This window comes from Miniopterus schreibersii, assembly GCF_964146895.1.
Source record: "Miniopterus schreibersii genome assembly, chromosome: 8".
NCBI classification, from domain to species: domain Eukaryota; kingdom Metazoa; phylum Chordata; class Mammalia; order Chiroptera; family Miniopteridae; genus Miniopterus; species Miniopterus schreibersii.
In genome coordinates, this window is record NC_138109.1 from 77768805 (window position 1) to 77790136 (window position 21332).

Consider the following 21332-nt stretch of genomic DNA (forward strand, 5'->3'; position numbering starts at 1 on the left):
CTGAACTCTGCCATCTGCTGGGAGTTTGAAGCAGGGCCTTCTCCATTGTCCCTTCATGTGAGACCTTGACCCTGGCAGATGCCTTGATTGTAGATTTTTGAGAGACCTTGAGACAGAGGACCCAGCTAAGCCATTCCTGGCCTCCTGCCTCACAGAAACTGAGATAATAAATGTGTTTTAAGATGATAAGTTTGTGGTAATTTGTTATGTCGCAGTTCATAGCTAACACATAGATAAAACCAGACAATGAACAGAAAAAGAAATGAATTTTGTATGTAACTGTTGAAAGTTTCTCCATTTAAAATTTTGAAAATGCTTCTCTGAATGAGACCCAACTGTACATACATGTCTGAAAACACAGAAAGGTGTCTAGAAGGGTATAGCTAAATGTAATAATGGTTGCCTCTGGGGAGGGGAGGGGAGGGGAGAGGGACAGGACATGTAATGAAAAGAATGCCCACTTTTTTCTAAGGTTGTGAAACTTCTAAATTACACATATTAATACACAAATCATATTAATAAAGGAGATACTTTCTGAAATTTTCATGGAAGCCCAGAATTTTTCTGAACTTTAATTTGTGTTGATAATAAAAAAGATAAAAAGGGAAATTAGCACATGCAATACAAAATGATACAACCACCTTGGAAAAGTGTAGCATTTTTTTATAAGTTAAACATATCTTCACTGTACAACAGTCCCCTTCCAAGGTATTTATCCAAAAGAAATGAAAACCTGTGTCTACACAAAGAAACACACAAACCTCATCAACATATTAAAAACCACTGAATTATAAGCCCTAAAAGGGTGAATTTTATGATACGTGAATTAGTTCTCAAATTTTTAAATAAAAAACCTGTGCAGCCCGGCCGGGCGTGGCTCAGCGGTTGAGCGTCGACCTGGGATCCAGGCAATTGGGGTTTGATTCCCGGTCAGGGCACATGCCCAGGTTGCGGGCTCCATCCCCAGTTGGGGGCATGCAGGAGGCAGCTGATCAGTGATGACCTTCTCATCATTTTTTTTTTTTTTAAATATATCTTTATTGACCTCAGAGAGAGGAAGGGAGAGGGAGAGAGAGAGAGAGAAACATCAATGATGAGAGAGTCATTGATCGAGCCCGCAACCCGGGCATGTGCCCTGACCGGGAATCGAAGAACCCCGATTGCCTGGATCCCAGGTCAACGCTCAACCGCTAAGCCACGCCCCGCCGGGCAACCTTCTCATCATTGATGTTTCTCTCTCTTTCTCCCTCTCCCTTCCTCTCTCTGAAATCAATAAAGATATATTTTTTTAAAAAGTTGGATTTGACTAAGTAAATTATACTTCAATAAGCCTGATTTTTAAATGATTAGAAAACAGTTTCTTTGGGTTTGTTTGTGTTTTTTTAAAAATATATCTTTATTGATTTCAGAGAGATGAAGGGAGAGGGACAGAAACATCAGTGATGAGAGAGTCATTGATCGGTTGCGAGCCTGCAACTCAGGCATGTGCCCTGACTAGGAATCAAACCCAGATCGCCTGGATCCTAGGTCAGCGCTCAACCGCTGAGCCAAGCCTGGCTGGGCTGTTTTGGTTTAGTTTTGAGGTTTACTATAAACCTATTGGTTTTAGGTTCTGAGTTATGTAAAGGCTTCTGTTTTAAAAGAATGTAAAAAGTTCTTATTTTCAATAATATTTAATGGTGCTGGAAACTTTATTTTGGAATTATCTAATAGAGAAAGACAATAAATACTGAAAGTTAAAGAACAGAAAGATTCATAACATCAAAGTATACTATTCAGAAGATTAATACTTTTTTTTTTTTTTTTAACTCCCCAAAGGTGAGGAAGAAAATGCTTCCCGTTCCTCCGGATGGGCATCCTATCTGCATAGTTGGTCTGGACTTAGATAGACTGATGGAAAGAACATTATGTATTAACCAAATAGAATCCATTTGGCAAAAATGGTTCACATATATTGCTGTAATTCTTTCATCAAAAAGTATGTATATATCCGTGTCTGCACATATTTGTACATACTGAGGCGCATAAACGGGTAGGCAAAAGTAGGTTTACAGTTGTAATACAAATAAATAATACAAGAATTGTGTGTTTTGCATACTCACAACTGTAAGCCTGCATTTGCCTGACCCTGAATTTAAAAAGTCTCAGCTCGAAGTAGAAGGACAACAGCCTGCATTGTTGATACCAGTCCACAGCCCTTTGATTCTGTGATCGCCTGTGCATGCTTCCAGGTGAAAACACCAGGAACGAATTCACTCCATTCTCTGGAACCTCAGGACCTGCCTATTTCTGGGAAGTACTGTGAATTTTGAAATTAAACTAAAATTTGGCACCATATCAACTGGAATTTAGCCTTCTAAAAATACTATAGTATTACAAGAATATTTATTGCAAGGTCAGACTTACAGATTGTAATCAGCTATAAATTGTAAAATTTGTTAATTAGAACATGAAGGAAAATGATTGGTAAAGTTGGTTAAGTAAATATGCTACAGTTAATTATGAGACTAAGTTAAAATACAGTTTTATAGTTCTTTACTTTAAAAGTAACTGTTCTTTTTCCCCCTCTAAAGTAAGTTATCTCAAAACTCATTGTGTTGTTGAAGCCCTGGAATTGGCAGGTGTAACACTGAATGTGAGTAGACGGAACGACCACCTCACCTTGGGCTGATTTTATGCTGTCTCTCTGGCTCTTGTTATGGCTTAACTACTTCTAAGTCATGAGTCTATTTTGAGAAGTCTCTTCATCTCAAAAATTTATCAGAACAATGACCGTATTACTCAGCACTTTATCGAAATATGAAACTGGTACTTCCCATGTTTCAGCAGATAATGTCATTCTGTAAGTTTTCCATTAGAAGGATATTAGAGACACCTTAGAGGTCAATGCTACCTTTCCACAAGCTCTTAATAACTCTAGATGGTGGTGTGACTTGTCTTTGATGCCTCTGAATATATTTTACTGACTAGACCAAAATTGTGTTCTTAAATCATAAATTTGAGAATTGTATTTTTAATATTTATTTGTTAAATTACCACAAAGTGTGTTCTATGAAGGTTTCTCTTAAGCTTTCCAATTTATATTCTAATTTTCAGTCTCAGCTGGTGAACAGACTGTGCTTTGGTTAATCAGAATATTGGTTTCTAATTTAACTGAAATTTGCTGCTGACATGTTGAGTTTGTTCTTTTAAAAATATCTCATATATCTGTCTTTCCTCCTATTTTAGAAGAACAGAACTAACTAGTGAATGTATTGATGGAAATGCATCTATTTCAGAGCTGACTTTAAAAGTTTAATTTTTTTACTTTATAAACTGTGAATATAAGTATGCCAGCAGCATACAATGAAACTGTAATATTATTTAAGTGAATTCCACTCTCTCTTTAATTTTAGGCCTTTTTGAAGTCTATATATTTGTTTTGAAATATAGTTTCTACTTATGAATGTAATAACAAAAGTATCTTTTTGCATGATTAAAAAATTATAACTTTGATTACAAAAGGAATATTCTTTCATGGTTTTAGCAATGAGAGGAAATGAGTGATTATTTTAATATTTCTATTAAATATGTTTAACTATTATGTTTTTATGCCTACTCTCTTAAACACTGTTTCTTTGGGGTTATAAATTGGCTTATGAATTAAAATTGCAGTGTCATTTGCTACCATCTTTAGACAGTTGGGACCTAGAGTATCAGGGGCCTGAGAGAACAGAGGTTGACCTTGTGGGCACGACGTGGCGACCGCGGGCCTGCGTGTCTGACAGCCCTCTCCTCTTCCTCCTTGCGCGGCAAGCCCTGCCTACCCTCCTGTGGGCACCTCAGGCTGCAGCCTGTCTGTCACGTAAGGCATCTCGTCTCTGCAGTGAGCTTTGCTCACATTCCGAACAGTGTAAGATCGAGAGTTGTGTTCCTTTAAACAAACTTTGGGAATTACATTCTTTTAAACAAGCTTTGTCAGAAGTGTAACCAAACTACGTACTAGCAAAGCTAAGGCTTGCTAAAGGCTCCAGTACCTTGTGTTCTTTTTGCGCCCCATGTTAATTGATTATGTTGATTATGTAGCTGGAAATGTATAGTATTGAGGAGTTTGACGTTTTCCATAAAGACACAATTTTGATACTGGGTGAATGGCACAGCACACACAAAAAGTACACATACAGTAATGAAACGCAGCTTTGGCTGCCTACCACCATGAAAGCCAAACTCGTGACGTGGGTGCCGGTGCAAAAAGGAAGAGTTTATTCAGGTGTTGTGACCTGGAGAATGGTGGCCTCCTGTCTCAAAGACCATCTCCCTTTCCTGCTCAAGCCCGCAGTTCTTACAGGGAGAGGGAGGAGAGGGCTTTTGTTTCCTGTCCAATTACCTTGTTAGCTTTTGGCGAGCTTGTGCCCTGTCCATTCATCCCTGTAGCTTGCCGCATGCTCAGGGGAAGAACCTTTCTCTGTGCCATCTTCGCCAGCGGGGGAGACTCCCTGTGCTGCCTGACTGTCTATGATAACAGCTCTCCCCTTTAAACCTCTGAACCCTTGTAATCTGACAAGTAGGTGCATGGAGGTCTTAGCCTCTGTAGTTTCTTCCTGCTGTCAAGGGGCGTAGCCTTACCCACGCCTGGCTCAAGATTCTTGCTCTACTAAAGGAAGCCGGGGGTTAAGAATGGAGGGAAGTCTCTCTGCGAGGGAGCAGGATCGCTGTCTGTGCAAGACGACACACTTGGCGTCTAGAGGATGGCACTGCCAAGCAAGTGAAGCTGGTAGACGGCTTCATATTTTCAAGGGGCAGTGTTACCAATGGGCTTCCAAAGTGAGACCTATTGTGTAGACAAACAAGTGTTTAGTGAGGGGTATGCCAAGTAGTGCAGGAGAAATTGTAACCAGATGAGAACCTAGAGAGGCTAAAGGATTCCCATGATGTAATCCTGAGTGGGGCTTTCGGTGGCAGTGCAACGGCAGGATACGTTTGCCAAGGAAGCCACTGTTGGGGAAATGCTGACAAAGGTGTTACCAGTCCAAGCATGGGCATAAAGTATAGCAATTGTAAAAAATAATAATAAAAGTAACATTGTCTCCTAGCTTTGGGAGGCGCTTTCCTTTTCTGAAAGAGGAAGTTTAGATCTCTTTCAGGAGTTCAGATCCAGCTTTCCCTCGCGGTATCAACAGCAGCTGTGAGACCCGAGTCCTCAGGCGACACCCTCTTTATCCATGTGTGGTGGGTCCAAGGCTTGATTCCCATGAGCTTAGGGAACAGTGTGTTGTCAGCAGGATATCACAGGGACTGGTCCTTTGCTCAGCTAACTGCTGTCCAGGACCTTGAGCCTTCCAGGTCTTTAGTAAGACTTGGTTTCCCGGCTGGAACGGGTGTGTAAGGACTCATCAGACCGGTATAGACCTGCAATGAGCAAACTTGTGCAAAGTTGTTAGTGTTTGCCCTAAGTGTTGTACATATTGTTTGATTTTTTGATACATGTTCTAAATCTAAAGGGGGTGTTCCTAAAACAAACTTGGAAGGGTCTCCCATAAACCATTTCAAAAGGACTTGATTTCAGCCCACTTCAGGATGCTACCCTAATTCAGAGCAAAGCAATAGGGAGGGCCTGCTCCCATTTCAAAAGTGTTTTCTGGCATATTTTCACCAGGGTCTTCTTTACCAAGTGGTTCATTTTCTCAGTCTTCGCCGTAGATTGGGGTCACCGAGGTGCATGTAGTTCCCATTGAATCTGCAGTGCCCGTCCTATCTTCTGGGAGATTTTCTGAAGTGAACACAATGGCCCAGTGTTGCTTTGAATGCTGATGCTGTAAGGAAGTCCAAACCTAAGGATTATTTCTTTGATTATTTCTCTGAAGGTACCTCAGTTACCTTCTCAGTTCTACTGGGGTATGCCTGTATTCATCCATAAACGGCATCTACAAAAACTAATAAAAATTTAAAGCGTCCTATGTTTTTAGGCATCTGTGTAAATTCAAACCGCCAGTCCTCTAATGGACAGATCCCTTTATATTGTACTCCCTCTCCTGTTGGGCACGTTCTGTCTTAGGATTGTTATTGGCACATATCTGACAGGCTTGGATAATCTTCTGAATGGTCCTTTGTAAATGAGGACCCTTCAGATGTGGTCTAATGAGGTCTGTTAAAGCATCCCTTCCATAGTGGGTCCGTTCATGTAGGTGTTTGAGGGGGGGATATACTAGATAGAGCTTCAGGGAGCAAGATCATACCATGAGTGTTGATCTTCCATATAGAATTAGGATCCGTGTTAGAGAATCCCCATTCACAGGCCTGTTCCTCATCTAATTCTGTGTAATGGGGTTTAAATTATGACAAGGTGGGGAATTAAAGCCCCAAGTAGTAATAGCTCCTGGGTGGCTTGTCCTGCTGCTTTATCAGCAGTTTGGTTTTCCTGGCTTTGGGGGGAACCAGCCTTTTAGTGTCCTATGCAGTGCATTAGGGAAGTCTGGTTCAGTAGAGTAACGGCCTCTAGCAATTTTTGAATCTCTTTTGCATATCTGATGTCCTTATTTCCCGAGGTTAAGAGCCCTCTTTATATAGCTCCATGGGCATGGACTACCATGAAGGCATATTTAGAGTCAGTGTAAGATGTTAACATTCTTTCCCAGAGATAATTCTAAGGCTCTGGTGAGGGCTATCCGCTCAGCCTTTTGTGCTGAGTTTCCTACGGCAAGGGCCTGGGCTTCTATTACCTTGTCTTTGGTGACTACTGTGTACCCAGCTCGTCGTTGAGCGTTCTCCATGAAGCTGTTCCCATCTGTTTATATAATTCCCAGTAAAGTTCTGTCAGTGGCTGATCCAATAGATCCGATCTGCTGCGGCTTTGTCAGCCCAAATGTCTCGATTGGCCTGCTTGTAGATCTTGGGTGGGGAGAGTTCACCTCTGAGTCCTATCAGGAAAGTCAGGAGCACCTGGAGCTGGAGAGCATGTTCCAGCAGGATTACTAAACATAATTGCTGTTTCAGAGGAAAAAATTATTTGTGCATGCAATTTACAAAGTAATTCTTGACCCAGTGATGGGATGGGCAGTGTGGCATGTAGAGAAAACTAGGCAGAAGTTTTTGATCCCCAAGATGGCATTTTAGAGGTTGAAGGAATGCTCATTTTTGTAATCGTCCTGTCACTACAGTAACCATCACCACAGCTGAACTTTTCTCAGTTAGTTTTGTATTAGCACTAAGTATCTACAAGGGGGTCACTTAGCTTGTTCCCCACTGTCAGTTGTATCCAGGACTCCTGTAGGGAAATAGTAATAGGTCGGGAGGTGTCTAGGGGAGCCCCTGGGCCTCCAGATTCCTCATTCTTTTCTACATCTCTAGGTGAGGGTTTCTATCCTTTTTATTTTTTTTGAGTTTGGGGCAGCCCTTTCTCCAGTGGCCCTCCTCTTTACAATAAATAGGCACATTAATTGGCACCTAGTGTCCTGCCTCTCCTTCTTGTTTCCTGCACTGTTTCTAAGAAAATGATGGCCTGCTTTAATTGCCTTATATCCCAAGCATGGTGAACTTTAAAGGCTACTGTCCACCAGCTAGGAGGGATTCGTTCCCAAGACCTCATCTGATATCCAGGGCACTTTGCCCAATAAAAGTCATGTTTACCATATGGACATTTTCTGGTGCCTGTAGGTTCACATCAGTGTGCTTTCAATAGGCCTAATAGAATGCATATATGCATAGCTCATGGACACACACCAGTGTGGGGAAGGCCTGGAGTGGGGCAGGGGCTGGGTAGAGGGGGGCAAAGGGGGAAATGGGGGACATTTCTAATACTGTCAACAATAAATTTTTTAAAAATAGGCCTAATAGAGCCTTTCTAAACACTGAGAAGGATCTTTGGGTTCTGTTGAATGGCCTGTATCATATTCAGGCTCTTTTGTCTAGCCCTTTTCAAGCCCTTCCAATGTGCACCTTTTATAATGTTCTAGGAAGGCTAGGTCCCCACTATATGAGTCCCAGTTGGGCTCTGTGAAGGGAATCACCCAGGCTGGGTTGGGGTCCTCTTGGGATTCTCTTAACGGAGATGATGAGCCTCTTCTCTAGCCTTATCTATAGCCACCTTTCATCTCTCGTTAGCAGGATGTTAGGGAGAGCCTGCACATCTGCCCAATTTGGATGGTGAGTGGCAAAAGTGGAGGTGGTAAGATCTTCCATTTTCTGAGGATCCTCCCTATGTGAGGATCCTAACTAGGTAAATCTAAAGTAGAAAATGGAGTATGGGCTCAGTAGCAGTCAGCAGGCTGGCCTTCCTGGTTTATTCCACCTATAGTATATCACCTCAAAGGGAATTGTCCTGCTTTGGACAGTATGCTCCCTGGCCAGATTGGGTGTCCTGCCCTTTCTTTGAGGGGGAGACCATTCCTTCATCATACAGGGTGGGGCTGTTGCTCCCCTGGCCCTATTTCAGGGGTATCTAGCAGCAGGGGCGGGGGGATCTTGCTGCTAATTCTGGGTTCTCTGGGATGGTCTCATTAAAGAGACTCATCTCACTTTCCTTTTCTTCCTGTGTATTACTATCAGGGAGGAGTTTTGAAGCCAGTTTCTTTCTCTGCCTCATTTGGTTGTTCCCTTTCTTTGCTAAATCCTTATTGTGTGAAGACATAAATGCCTGGACATAAGGAATGTCATACCATTTCTCTGACCATTGGCAAAACAATTCCAACTGTATGATGGTATAGTAATTTAGGGAACAATTAGGGGCCATTTTCCCCTATAGTCTAAAGTATACATAGGCCAGGCAGTGTTACAATAAAAAATCAATTCTTTCTTAGTCATTGGATTATAGCCGTACATGGACCAATCTGCTAAAATTTGTCCCAGTGGGCTCCCTTCAGGAGTCAAAGCAGAACAACAACTGATGGCACAAAAGTACAAACCCAAAACCAGACAAAGTGGGAACATATGAACAAAACTTAGACCCATAATTCAGTCCAAATGAGTGCTCACAAGCAAGTCTTACCCCTGCCAACCGATACCACAAGTGGTCCTGAAAGGACCCAAGTGGCACAAAGCCCAAATGGGAGGGATAGCCTACCAACCAGTACCAAAAATTGTATTAACTGGACCCAAGTGGCACAGAGCCCAAGCAGCAGGGATAGAGGACCCCAGTTGTACACTGGTTCAACCTACCCAATCTTGGAGTCCATCTAGTCCTCAGAAACCTTCCACCAGCCAAGCATTTCAGGCAGCTGATGCCTTGAGAAGGAGTTTAGGGACATTCCCCAAGAAAAGCTCTCAGTAGCTGCTAGTAAGTCCCCACAGCCCCGCTCCTGGGGTCAGCTTGCCACAGGCAGCTGGGACCCTAGCCTGGGCCCTTTGGGACTCAGTGAGGTCCATGCTGTCCCATCTGGGTCACCAAAAACTGCAATCGAAATGGACATTCATGTGCCTACCACAACAAAAGTCAAATTCATGAGACAGGTGCTGGTGCAAAAGGAAGGAGGTTTATTCAAGTGTCACAACCTGGGAGAATGGTGGATTCCTGTATCAAAGATTATCCTCTCTTCCTGCTCAAGCCCATGGTTCTCAGGGTTAGGGAGTTGAGGGCTTCTTTTTTATCCAATTACCTTTCTAGCTTTTGGCATGCTCAGGCCCTGTCCATCTTTTTAGCTTTCGGTGCACTTGGGCCCTATCCATTCAGATTTCTAGCCTTTGGCATGCTCAATATAAGAACCTCCCCTGCACCATCATGGCCAATGGAGGAGACTCCACAGTACTCCCTGTCTATGGTAAGCATACTATATAATTAAGCTATCCTAGTTTTATTTGGTATCTGAAAAGCAGCTATTGCTTTAAAATAAATACACAACAAAGAAAACAACCTGATACAGCTTTGCAGGTGTCATTGAGCTAATTTTCACCCATGAGTGTTAAAAATCATTTAGTTGTTTATGTATATTATATACAGAAGGACAACCTTTTCCACCTGCATTCAAAATGTGATTACATGGGAGTAAAATAAAGTTGTGCCCTTCAAATTATTACATACAGTTTTGTATGAATAGACACTAAATATGGTGAGGAAATATGATTTTAGTTTCAATAATGGAGATGAAAACCCTGGTTTCCCTTCAAGGATGGGCTCTGAACCTGTGTAGTGGTTACCCTTCTAGATGTTTGCCCAGCAATTAAGATGACAACGATCTCCTCCAACTCTGCCTCTCTCTCTGGGAACTTTTGTCCTACCACAATACAAAGGTGCAGGTAGGCCCAACCATAATCAATTGAACCAGATACAAATCCCAAACCCAAGTTAATTCTATTATCTCAGGAATGTGGATTTGGGACTACAGCGTCAAGACACATCTTCATAACTGGCATTGTGACATGTAGATGTAGGAGCTCTGGGATAAACAGAAAAAGCAGAAAAAACACCCACCGACAGTGCAAAGAAGGTCAAATGCAGAGATAACAGAAACTTGTAAGAATTCCAGGAGCCTTCAACACTGCTTCTAATCCATGAGACTGAGGTACAGTGCCTTCTATACAATGTCCCTGCATCCTCATAGTAAACGCATACATACATCAGGTGTTGTGTGAGTTGGGGTGGAGGAGGGAGGAAACTGGAGAGCTGAAAATGAGAGTTACTTAGAAATCTGTGTAAAGAGTAGTTACTCTCACCTACCTAGAACAGATAGTAATTCTTCCCTCTCCCTGAAGGAGACAGATTCATTTTTTCAAATGAAATTGAGCCAGACTAAGAATACCAGCTACATCAGAAAAGGCAGAGAAAACTCTGTAGTACTTAAAACAAGAATATTGAGTAAATGCCTACATTATGACTGGGAGCCACCCCCATGCCGCCTTTTACCCATATCACCCCTGCTCCTGCTCTGTTCCCCAGAACTCCCCAACTGAGCCTGTTACCCTGACCAGAGGATGACTTTCCTGAGAAATTTAACAGACTCAGAGAAAACAAGATACTGACGTCTGGAGATTCCCTAGTGAAAAGATCATTTATTGCCATCATCCTAGAGTTAATACACTATTCAAGAAACCCTGCCCACCAACACAAAACTGACACATCTCTTTCTGATGTCTGACTCAAACAGGAAGGAATAACTAAGGGTAATCAAATATTTGAGGTAAGCCTTCAGAAAAAAGAGCTCTGAATATACAAAACTTTTTAAAAATTAATATTTTCAGAGAGCTGAGAGAAAAGATCAGCTTGTTAATGAAAATGAGAAAGAAAAAATATTTGACCTATATTCCTAGGAGTGTAATTGTTAAGTTATGTGGTAACTTTATGTTTAATGTTTGAGGAACTGCCAAACTGTTCTAAAGTGACTGCTCTACTTGAACAATCTCGCCGACAGTGTACGAGGGTTTCATTTTTTCCACATTCTCACTAACACTTAATTATCTGCCTCTGATTCCAACCATCTGAGTGGATGTGAAGTGGTATCTCATTGTGGTTTTGATTTGCATTTCCCTGATGACTAATGAAATTATATCAAGTGTGTTTCATGTGCTTTGTATATATATATATATATTTTTTTTTAATATATCTTTATTGATTTCAGAGAGAGGAAAGGAGAGGAAGAGAGATAGAAACATCAATGATGAGAGAGTCATTGATCGGTTGCCTCCTACATGCCCCTGACTGGGGATTGAGCCCGCAACCCCGGCATGTGCCCTGACCAGGAATCGAATCCCGATCGCCTGGATCCTAGGTCAACATTCAACCGCTGAGCCACACCCAGCCGGGCTGTATATTTTCTTTAAAGAAATATCTGTTTAAATTATTTGCCCATTTTAAAAATTGGGTTATTTGTCCTATTATTATTTAATTGTGCTCTTTACATAATCTATATACAAGTCCCTTATCAGATCTATGATTTGCAAATATTTTCTTCCACTATGTAGGTAATCTTTTTTTCTTTCTCAATATCATTAGCAGCACAAAATTTTTAATTTGGATGAAGTTCAATTTATCTACTTTTTTTCTTTGTCACTTGTGTTTTTGGTGTCACATCTAAGGCACCATGGCCTAATCCAAAGTCACAAAGGTTTATACCTAAGTTTTTTTCTAAGAATTTTATCATTTTAGCTCTTACAATTTAGGTGTCTGGTCCACTTTGAGTTAACTTATGTATATAATATAGAAAGAAATCCAACTTCATCATTTTGCATGTTGACATCCATTTGTCCCAGCACTATTTATTGAATACACTGTCCTTTCCCCGTCTAATTGTCCTGGCACCTTTGTTGAAAATCAATTCACCACTCTTTTCCGGCTGGAACCCTGGAGGGTGCAGAAGAGAAGAAGGTTCCTGCTGTGCCAGAGACCCTCAAGAAGAAGTGAAAGAATTTCGGAGCTGAAGATCCAGTCCCTGAGAAAAGTTTGCCCAAAAGATGCTTCCAAAGCAAGAAGGAAGCTCATCTATGAAAAAGCTACGCTCTATCACAAGGAATACAGGCAGATGGACAGAACTGGGATTCGAGTGGCTAGGATGGCGAGAGAAGCTGGCAACTTCTGTGTACCCGCGGAACCCAAGTTGGCATTTGTCATCAGGATCACAGGCGTCAATGGCGTGACCCCAAAGGTCCGAAAGGTGCTGCAGCTTCTTCCCCTTGGCCAGATCTCCAAAGGCACCTTTGTTAAGCTCAGCAAGGCTTTGATTAACACGCTGAGGCCTGTGGAACCATATTGCTTGGGGTAGGTACCCAAACCTGAAGTCAGTAAACGAATGGGTCTACAAGCGTGGTTATGGCAAAATCAACAAAAAACGAGTTGCCCTGACAGATCACACACTGATCGCACCGTCTGCGTGGAGGATCTGTCATGAGATCTGTACTGTTGGAAAGCGCTTCAAAGAAGCAAACAGCTCCCTGTGGCCCCTCCAATGGTCTCCCCACGAGGTGGCTTGAAGAGAAGACCAGCCACCCTGCGGAAGGTCCGCGGAGAGACCAGGTCGACAGGCTTATTAGGAGCATGAACTAAGGAGTCTACCATGGTTACGTTTGTCATCTGGTCGGTTAATAAAGCGAGTGCTTTGAAACTGAAAGAGAGGGAGAGAGAAAAACAACTGTCCAGCCGCCGGCCCTGGGAGCTGCGCCCTGGGCAGCCTGGCTCCCTGCGGCCGGTCTGTGCTCCGGGCTCCCCGCGGGACGCGGGCAGGGGCGTGGGGGCCAAGCCCGAGGCTCCCCGGGGCGAGAGCTCGCAGCCGGCCGCGGGCTGCGGGGCGCCTCCCTCCCTCCCGCGCCCGCGCCGCGCCCAGCGCGCCCCTTCCCCGCCGGGCGCGGGCGTGGACTTCCACTCGTGCCCGCGAGGACGTGGTCGCCCCACGGCGCCCGGCGAGGGCATCTGGGAGAAACTCGAGCGGGCGCCGTTGCCCTGGGGCCCGCCCATGGAATCGGTGCCCGGAGCCGTGGGGGGGGGCGGCCCCCTGGGCAGCCCCGGGGACCTGCCCGCGGCGCCCGCCCCGGGGACCCGCCCCCTGGGGAGCCCGAGGCCCGGCCCGCGCGGGGTCGCAGCGCCCCAGCCGCTGGGCGGGTGAAGAAGACGCGGGCACGATCTTCAAATGTTGCCTCCTGGGGCATCTTCTAATAAGAGATTTCTCAAACAAAACAAAAAAAAGAAAAGCCAGTTGGCCATAAACATGAGCATTTGCATCTGTGCTCTCAGGCCTAGTCCGAGGATCTACGGCCTGACCCCTGCCGGCCCCTCTGCCCATCGCTGAAGCTCTGCGGCAAGACTGCACAGGATTAAGTGGGTTCCTCACGCTGTGTTCTTCCTTTCTAATGCTGCTTTGACTCCTCTGGGTGCTTTGCGTTTCCATGTGAAATATAGGATGAGCCCGTCAAGTTCTTTAAAAACACAGGCTGGGGTTTCCGTAGGGGTTGGGTTGAATGTGTAGGTCAATTTGGGAAGTATTGCCTCTTAAATACATTCAGTCTTCCAATCCATGAAAATAGAGGTTTTTTCCATTTCTTTAGGTTTGCTTTACTTTCTTTTGACAACATTTTGTAGTTTTCACTATACAAGTCTTGCATTTAATCGTTAAATTTATGCTTAAGTATTTTATTTTTATCCCATTTAAATGGAATTGTTTCTTAATTTCATTTTTTAATTGTTCATTGCTTGTGTATAGAATATTGATTTTGTTTACTAATTTTGTATTCCACAACCATGTGAACTCTTTATCGGCTCTAGCAGTTATTTGAGTATGTGGATTTCATAGGTTTTCTATATACAAGATCATGTCATATGCAAATAAAAAGAACTTTCACCCTTTTCCAGTCTTGATGCCCTTTAATTTTTCTTGCCTGATTGCCTTGGCTAGATTCTCTAGTACAATGCTGAGGAGAGGTAGTAAGAGAAAACATCCTTCACTTATTTCTCATCTTAGGGGTAGAGCATTCGGTCTTTCACCATTCAGTAAGATGTCAGCTGTGAGATTTTTTAGAGTCCCTTTATCAGGTTGAGAAATTTTATTTTAATACCTAGTTTGTTAAGTGTTTTTATCATGAGAGTGTTGTGTTTTGTCAAATACTTTCTCAAAGTCCATTTTTTATTGACTTGTTGATTTTAGAGAGAGAAGAAAGGAGAGAGAGAGAAAAACACATCAATTTGCTGTTCTGCTTATTGATGTATTCATTGCTTGATTCTTATATGTGCCCTGACCTGGCGTCAAATCCACACCCTTGGTGTATTGGGATGATACTCTGAGCTACCCAGCCAGGGCCTCAGGATTGAGATGATCATGAGGTTTTTGTCCTTTATTAATAGGACATATTACTACACTGATTGGTTTTTGGATGTTAAACTAAATTCTTGCATTGCTGAGAAAAATCAGATTGATACTTGAAGCTTCATGATGAGGGCTAGAGTGTATATAATACCATCTCACTACTTTAATATGTGCTTGAAATTTTCCAAGATAAAAAGTTACTAAAAATTAAAGAGTAGAAAGTCATTGAAGAATTAGTGAGATGTAACTAGGAGACTAAGAAAGTGTAGGAGGGAGAAGCTAATGTTAACTTTAGGAAAAACAAAGAGGCAGATGACAAAGGAGACATGGCCATAGTTGCTGCTGCCTCACTGGATGACAATAAGTCAAAGCATTTTGCAAAATATTAGGATGTTATATTAGGAGAATGGTTATAGGGCAAGTGAGGAGGCAGAAGGGTCCTAAATTCTTACCTAATATGAAAGTAAATTAATCAAAATGGTAAAAAATAGATTTAACAAATCTATGAGCATAATACGTAGAAATATGAAGGTAAATATTAGAAGAAAAAGCTAAAATAGTTTAAAGTAGTTGCCTCTGGAGAGAGGGCCTAGGATCAGACAAGAGGAGCATGGGATTCATGTTTTTTTATTATAATCCTTTAAAATAAAATAAATAGCCCTGGCTGGTGTGATTCATTGGTAGAGCATCGCCCTCGCACTGAAGGGTTGCAGGAGGCAGCCAATCAATGTGTCTCTCTCACATTGATGTTTCTCTCTCTCTCCCCGCCCCATCCCTTCTACTCCTTCTAAAAATAAATGGAAAAAATATCCTCAGGTAAGGTTAACAAAAAAAATAAAAATATATGAAGATTGAAGGGAACTAGAAGTTCCACTACAGATTGTCTTTCAGTGAAAGAAGCTCAACTGCTAAAAAACCAAAGAAGCCCTGGCTGCTGTCGCTCAATTAATTGGGCATCATTCCGGGCACCAAAAGATTGCTGGTTTGATTCCCGGTCAGCGTATATGGCCTATGCCCAGGGTGCTGGCTCGATCCCCAGTAGAAGGAGTGCAAGAGGCAGATCGATGTTTCGCTCTCACTCTCACATTGATGTTTATCTATCTCTCTCCCTCTTCCTCCCTTCTTTCCCTAAAAATCAATAAAAATATATTTTTTAAAACTAAAGAAAACTTGTAAACATGGAAAACAATTAATAAACCAACTTTATCTTATGCCCATACTGACATCAAATGTTGTACCAGGTTTTAGAAATAGTCCCTCTTTGGTAAGAGCCCTGCTTGTTAGTCTCAGCTGATTGCTTTCGGTGTCTCATGACTTTTATTACTTCCCTTAAAACCAAAGTAGACACTTGAGTTCCAAATTCAGACCCTCTCTGAATAATTTAACAGATAGTTTATATTATTTATTTTACTGCAGTTTAAGATTACAATAAGAATCTATGCCCAAAGAATAAAATATTATTTTTCACAAAGTATATCTTTGTGATATTCTGTAGAATAATGTTTCGATATACCTCCTACACTAAGCATAATTAGGAAATCTCTATATTTCGTGTTGTAATATGATCTTATTTTAAACTAAAACTCATATTGAGCACTGGACATTATCTAATGTTTAATTCATATGATTCATTCTGAGTTTCTGACTGAGATCATTCTCTCTGGCCTTGAGCATTTCTGCTGGGACCCATAAAATATGCAGCTAACTTAATTTCATGACTGCACAATTTCTGCTTCCTTTCCTGGAAAAGGAGAAATCATTCAGATCAGCTTTCATAATTGCCTTATAGACTACGACTTTGAAATATTTTAAAAGAAACTCCTTTGTTCTAGAACGGCTGTGTCTAATACAGTAGTCACTAGTCACTTGTGGATATTGAAAGATTGAAATGTGGTTATTCCAAACTGAGATATACTGTAAGGTTAAAATACACATCAGATTTCAAAGACATATGAAAAAATAATGTAACATTGGCCCATGCACCGAAGGGTTGCAGGTTCGATTCTCGGTCAAGGAAGGGCACGTACCTGGGTTGCAGGTTCAGTCCCTGGCCCCAGTTGGGGCGCATGTGGGAAGCAACCAACTGATGTATCCCTCTCACATTGATATTTCTCCCTTTTCTCCTTCCTCTCTCCCTCCCTCCCTTCCACTCTCTCTAAAAATCAGTGGAAAAAATATCCTCTGGTGAGGATTAAAAATAGATAAATACATAGTGTTTATAATGAATACATGCTGACATTTTAAAATTGAGAACATGTTGGTTTTAAAAATATGTTGCTGGTAAAAAATATTCTTAAACTTAATTTCACCTACTTCTATTTAACCTTTTATAATGTGGCTACTAGACAATGTTTAACTTACTTATAGAGACCGCATTTGTGACTTGTATAACTTGTATGTTACACAGTGCCGCTCTAAAGAGCCATTCTGATAAGTCCTAAGGTTGACTCCAGATGCCTTCAGGGATAATACGTCTATTTTGGGTCTTCCTTGAACTTCACCGTCTAAAACCCAGCAAGGATGAGAAACATATCTTCTCCCTTCAAAAATATTCACTCCCCATCTCCAAAACACCAATTACATATTGTTTGAGGGCTATTAAATTCCTCTTTTAAAATGTAAATTGAAGAAGATTAGGCCAGATACTGTCTTCGTATCAATTATAAAATTAGATCACTAGATTGTTTTTTCCCTAAAACCTGTAAAAAATAAATTAGCTCTCAGAGATTACTACAGGATTACTTTTGTAATGTGATTCATGAATTACAGACTAAATTAAAATCCCTCCTTCCCTTAAAGAGTATGAAAGTTCTATGTTAGCCCTTAGAGTAATTAAAAGTTCATAAGCCTTGAAATAAATACAGGGTATAAAATCACTTCATTTTACAAAACAAATTTTAAATTGGCTTTCGAAGCTATGCGTAGGATAACGAAAGCCAGGTTTCTCAATGTCACAGAGAGAAAGAAATTACAAATAAGCCTGGCTGGCGTGGCTCAGTGGTTGAGCATTGACCTATGAACCAGGAGGTCATGGTTCAACTCCCAGTCAGGGCACCTGCCTGGGTTTCAGGCTCCATCCCCAGTCGGGGGCGTGCAGGAGGCAGCCGATCAATGACTCTCATCATTGATGTTTCTCTCTCTCTCCCTCTCCCTTCCTCTCTCTGAAATCAATAAATAAGATCAACAACAACAACAAAAGAAATTACAGATAAGCAAAAGAGGAATGCTAGAATGAATCCGTGGTGCTAGGTTGAAGGCAAAGGTATCAGAACAAGTGGGTTTTTTTGCTTATTTTGTTGTGTTTTTAAAAAAATATATCTTTATTGATTTCAGAGAGAGGAAGGGAGAGGGAGAGAGAGAAAGAGAAACATCAGTGATGAGAGAGTCATTGATCGGCTGCCTCCTGCATGCGCCCGACCAGGGATTGAGCCCGCAACCTGGGCATGTGCCCTGACTGGGAATTGAACTGTGATTCCTGGATCCTAGGTTGGTGCTCAACCACTGAGCCCTGCTCAGCTGGCTCACACACACACACACACACACACACATACACACACACATGCACACACACACACACACAGAAATATAGATAAGTGTATATTCATGGATTAGTAAACATCCATGTATTTTTTATGTCTGCTGGCTAAGAGGGCCTAGATGAATACATCGAGTGTCCACCTCTTGGTTCTAAAGTGTTATGTTAAAATAAAAGGAACCAGAGCTCCTTGGAGAAATAGTTGATTCCAGGGCTGGTCAGGGATAATACAGGATGATCCTGGAGCAACTTGTGGTGCCAGAAAATGAGGAAGTGCTCCAAGGACAAAAGGATGGGGCACATCAGACGGACACAGGAGTCAACCTGGAAGAATTCCCAATGAGGAAAGCTGGGACAATTTGAGCAATAAAACAAATAACAATAGTATTTAATTGTAACCCAAAGAATAAAATTAATACCCATGAGTCCCATGTGTGAATTTTATTTATTTATTTATTTATTTTTATTTTTTATTTTTAAAAATTTATCTTTATTGATTTCAGAGAGAGGGAGAGAGAGATAGAAACATCAATGATGAGAAAATCATCATTGGACACCCCCAACTGGGGATCAAGCCTGCAACCTGGGCATGTGCCTTGACTGGGAATCAAGCTGCGATCGCCTGGATCATAGGTCGATGCTCAACCCGTGAGCCATGCCGGCCGAGCAGCTTTGGTATTCTAATGGTGATTTTTATTTCCCTCACTCGTAACAAATTTATTACTTGGAATTCTTCTGTGTGGAAGAGTTGTGCCTTCTCCCCCCATTTTAAAATTTACACATGGGCCTGGCTGGGCATGGCTCAGTGGTTGAGCATCGACCTAGGATCCAGGAGATCATAGTTCGATTCCTGGTCAGGGCACATGCCTGGGGTGTGGGCTCGATCCCGAGTGTGGGGTGTGCAGGAGGCAGCCGATCAATGACACCCTCCTCATTGATGTTTCTATCTCTCTCTCTCCCTCTCCCTTCCTCTCTCTGAAATCAATAAGGACACATTTTTTAAAAAAAGAGTACCGAAGCTAATAATTGCGGCAGGCAAGATCAAATGATGGACATAAAAATTAGTGGACAAGTTAGGAAGAAACAGGATATTACATATCTCAAAGTGCACCCTTCAAATATTTGTTGACTGCAAGGAATAATAGTGACTTTACACCAGAGAAACCTGACAGAAACCACCCTAAACAGGGGCCAAGATTAATATCACCAATCATAGGGCCTATCAACGCTGTGTACCCCCTGATAGGCTACGCTGGGAAGAGCACTGTACCTCATTCGTATCTTTCCCGAAAGGTTTAACCATGGGCTCTGTTTAACCATGAGTAAACAACAGACACAAAATGAGGGGCATTTGACAAAGTTAAAAAATATTCATAGGAAATGGTCAGACTTGTGGTAACCAGAGGTCGAGGATTGGAAGACTGGGAATTGTATGAAGGTGATCAGAAGGTACAGACTCCCAGTTATGACATAAGCAAGTCCTAGGGATGACAACATTATGACATAGCTAACACTGCTGTGCGACATGTAAGAAAGTTGTTAAGAGCATAAAACTTGCCTGGCAGGCACGGCTTGGTGGTTGAATGTTGACCTATAAACAGAGGTCAGTGGTTCGATTCCCTGCCAGAGCACATGCCTGGGCTGTGGGCTGGGTCCTGCAGGACGCAGCCAATCAATGACTCATCATTGATGTTTCTCTCTCTTTTCCTTTCCACTCTCTGAAATCAATAAAAACATATTTTTTTAAAAAGAGTGTAAATTCTAAGAGTTCTCTTCACAATGAGGAAACCGTTTTCCTTTTTTCTTCATATTGTATCTATATGAGAAGCCAGATGTTAGCTGACTTCTATTGTGGTAATCGTTTCACAATATATATATAAATCAAGCCGTCATGCTGTATGCCTCAAACTTTTACAGTGATGTATGATTATTATTTCTCAAAAGTGAAAAAAGATATGAAAATAATAAAACTATATGCTATCAATTTTGAAAATTTGGAGATAAAATAAAATGATTTTTTAAATTTAAATTTACTCTGTAAATACTGTGTATCCACAATAATCTTGTAGAATTTAAAAGCTTGAAGAATCCTAAGAACAGGCATATAGATCAATGTAACAGAACAGAGAGCCCAGAAATCAACCCACACCTCTATAGTCAATTAATGTTTGACAAAGGAGGCAAGACATACAATGGAGTAAAAACAGTTTCTTCAATAAATGGTTCTGGGAAAATTGGACAGGTACATGCAAAAAAAATGAAACTAGATCACCAACTTACACCATACACAAGAATAAACTCAAAATGGATAAAAGACTTAAATGTCAGTTGCAAGACCATAAAAATCCTAGAAGAAAAGATAGGCAGTAAAATCTCAGACATCTCTGGTAGCAATATTTTTGCTGATACATCTCCTAGGTCGAGGGAAACAAAGGAAAAAAGAAACAAATGGGACTACATCAAAATAAAAAGCTCCTGCACAGCAAAAGAAAACATCAATAAAATGAAAAGGGAGCCCACTGTATGGGAGAACATATTCACCAATGATACAGCTGATAAGGGGTTAATATCCAAAATATATAAAGAACTTATACAACTTAGCAAGAGGAAGACAAACAATCCAATTAAAAAATGGGCAAAGGACCTGAATAGACACTTCTCCAAAGAGGACATACAGATGGCCAAGAGATGTGTGAAAAAATGCTCAATGTCACTAATCATCAGAGATGCAAATTAAAACCACACCGAGGTATCACCTCACACCTGCCAGAATGGCTCCATCAACAAATCAACAAACGGCAAGTACTGGAGAAAATATGGAGAAAAGGGAGCCCTAGTACACTGCTGGTGGGAATGCAGACTGGGGCAGCCACTGTGGAAAATAGTATGGAGTTTTTAAAAAAATTAAAACTGGCAAAGAAGTGCAGGAAGGCTTGCAGGCCAAGGCAGTGAGTGCTGCTCGGGGTGTTCATAAGCCATTTACCTCTGAAGCTAGATGCCCAGCACGTAGCAATGCCTTTTGAATATTCCACTTTTTAGAGGCATTCCAAAACCTTTTTTTTAAGTTAGGATCAGGTGTAGAATAACATAGCCATTCTGAA

The 21332-nt window shown here is 41.6% G+C and overlaps 1 protein-coding gene and 1 pseudogene across 2 annotated transcripts in view; both read left to right on the forward strand.

Annotated features, from left to right (window-relative positions):
• The window catches only part of GCC2 (GRIP and coiled-coil domain containing 2), a 69838-nt gene extending 66195 nt beyond the window's left edge, over window positions 1-3643 (forward strand). Inside the window, exon 23 of the mRNA XM_081146029.1 lies at window positions 1819-3643. Within this exon, the coding sequence (XP_081002155.1) occupies window positions 1819-1889 (71 nt within the window). The 3' untranslated portion in view covers window positions 1890-3643. The remainder of the gene's footprint in view (window positions 1-1818) is intronic.
• An 8589-nt stretch (window positions 3644-12232) lies between these two features.
• On the forward strand, window positions 12233-12941 carry LOC308560984 (large ribosomal subunit protein uL30 pseudogene; annotated as a pseudogene). Its single transcript has one exon. The product of its transcript is annotated as a large ribosomal subunit protein uL30 pseudogene (transcript).
• The last annotated feature ends 8391 nt before the right edge of the window (window positions 12942-21332 follow it).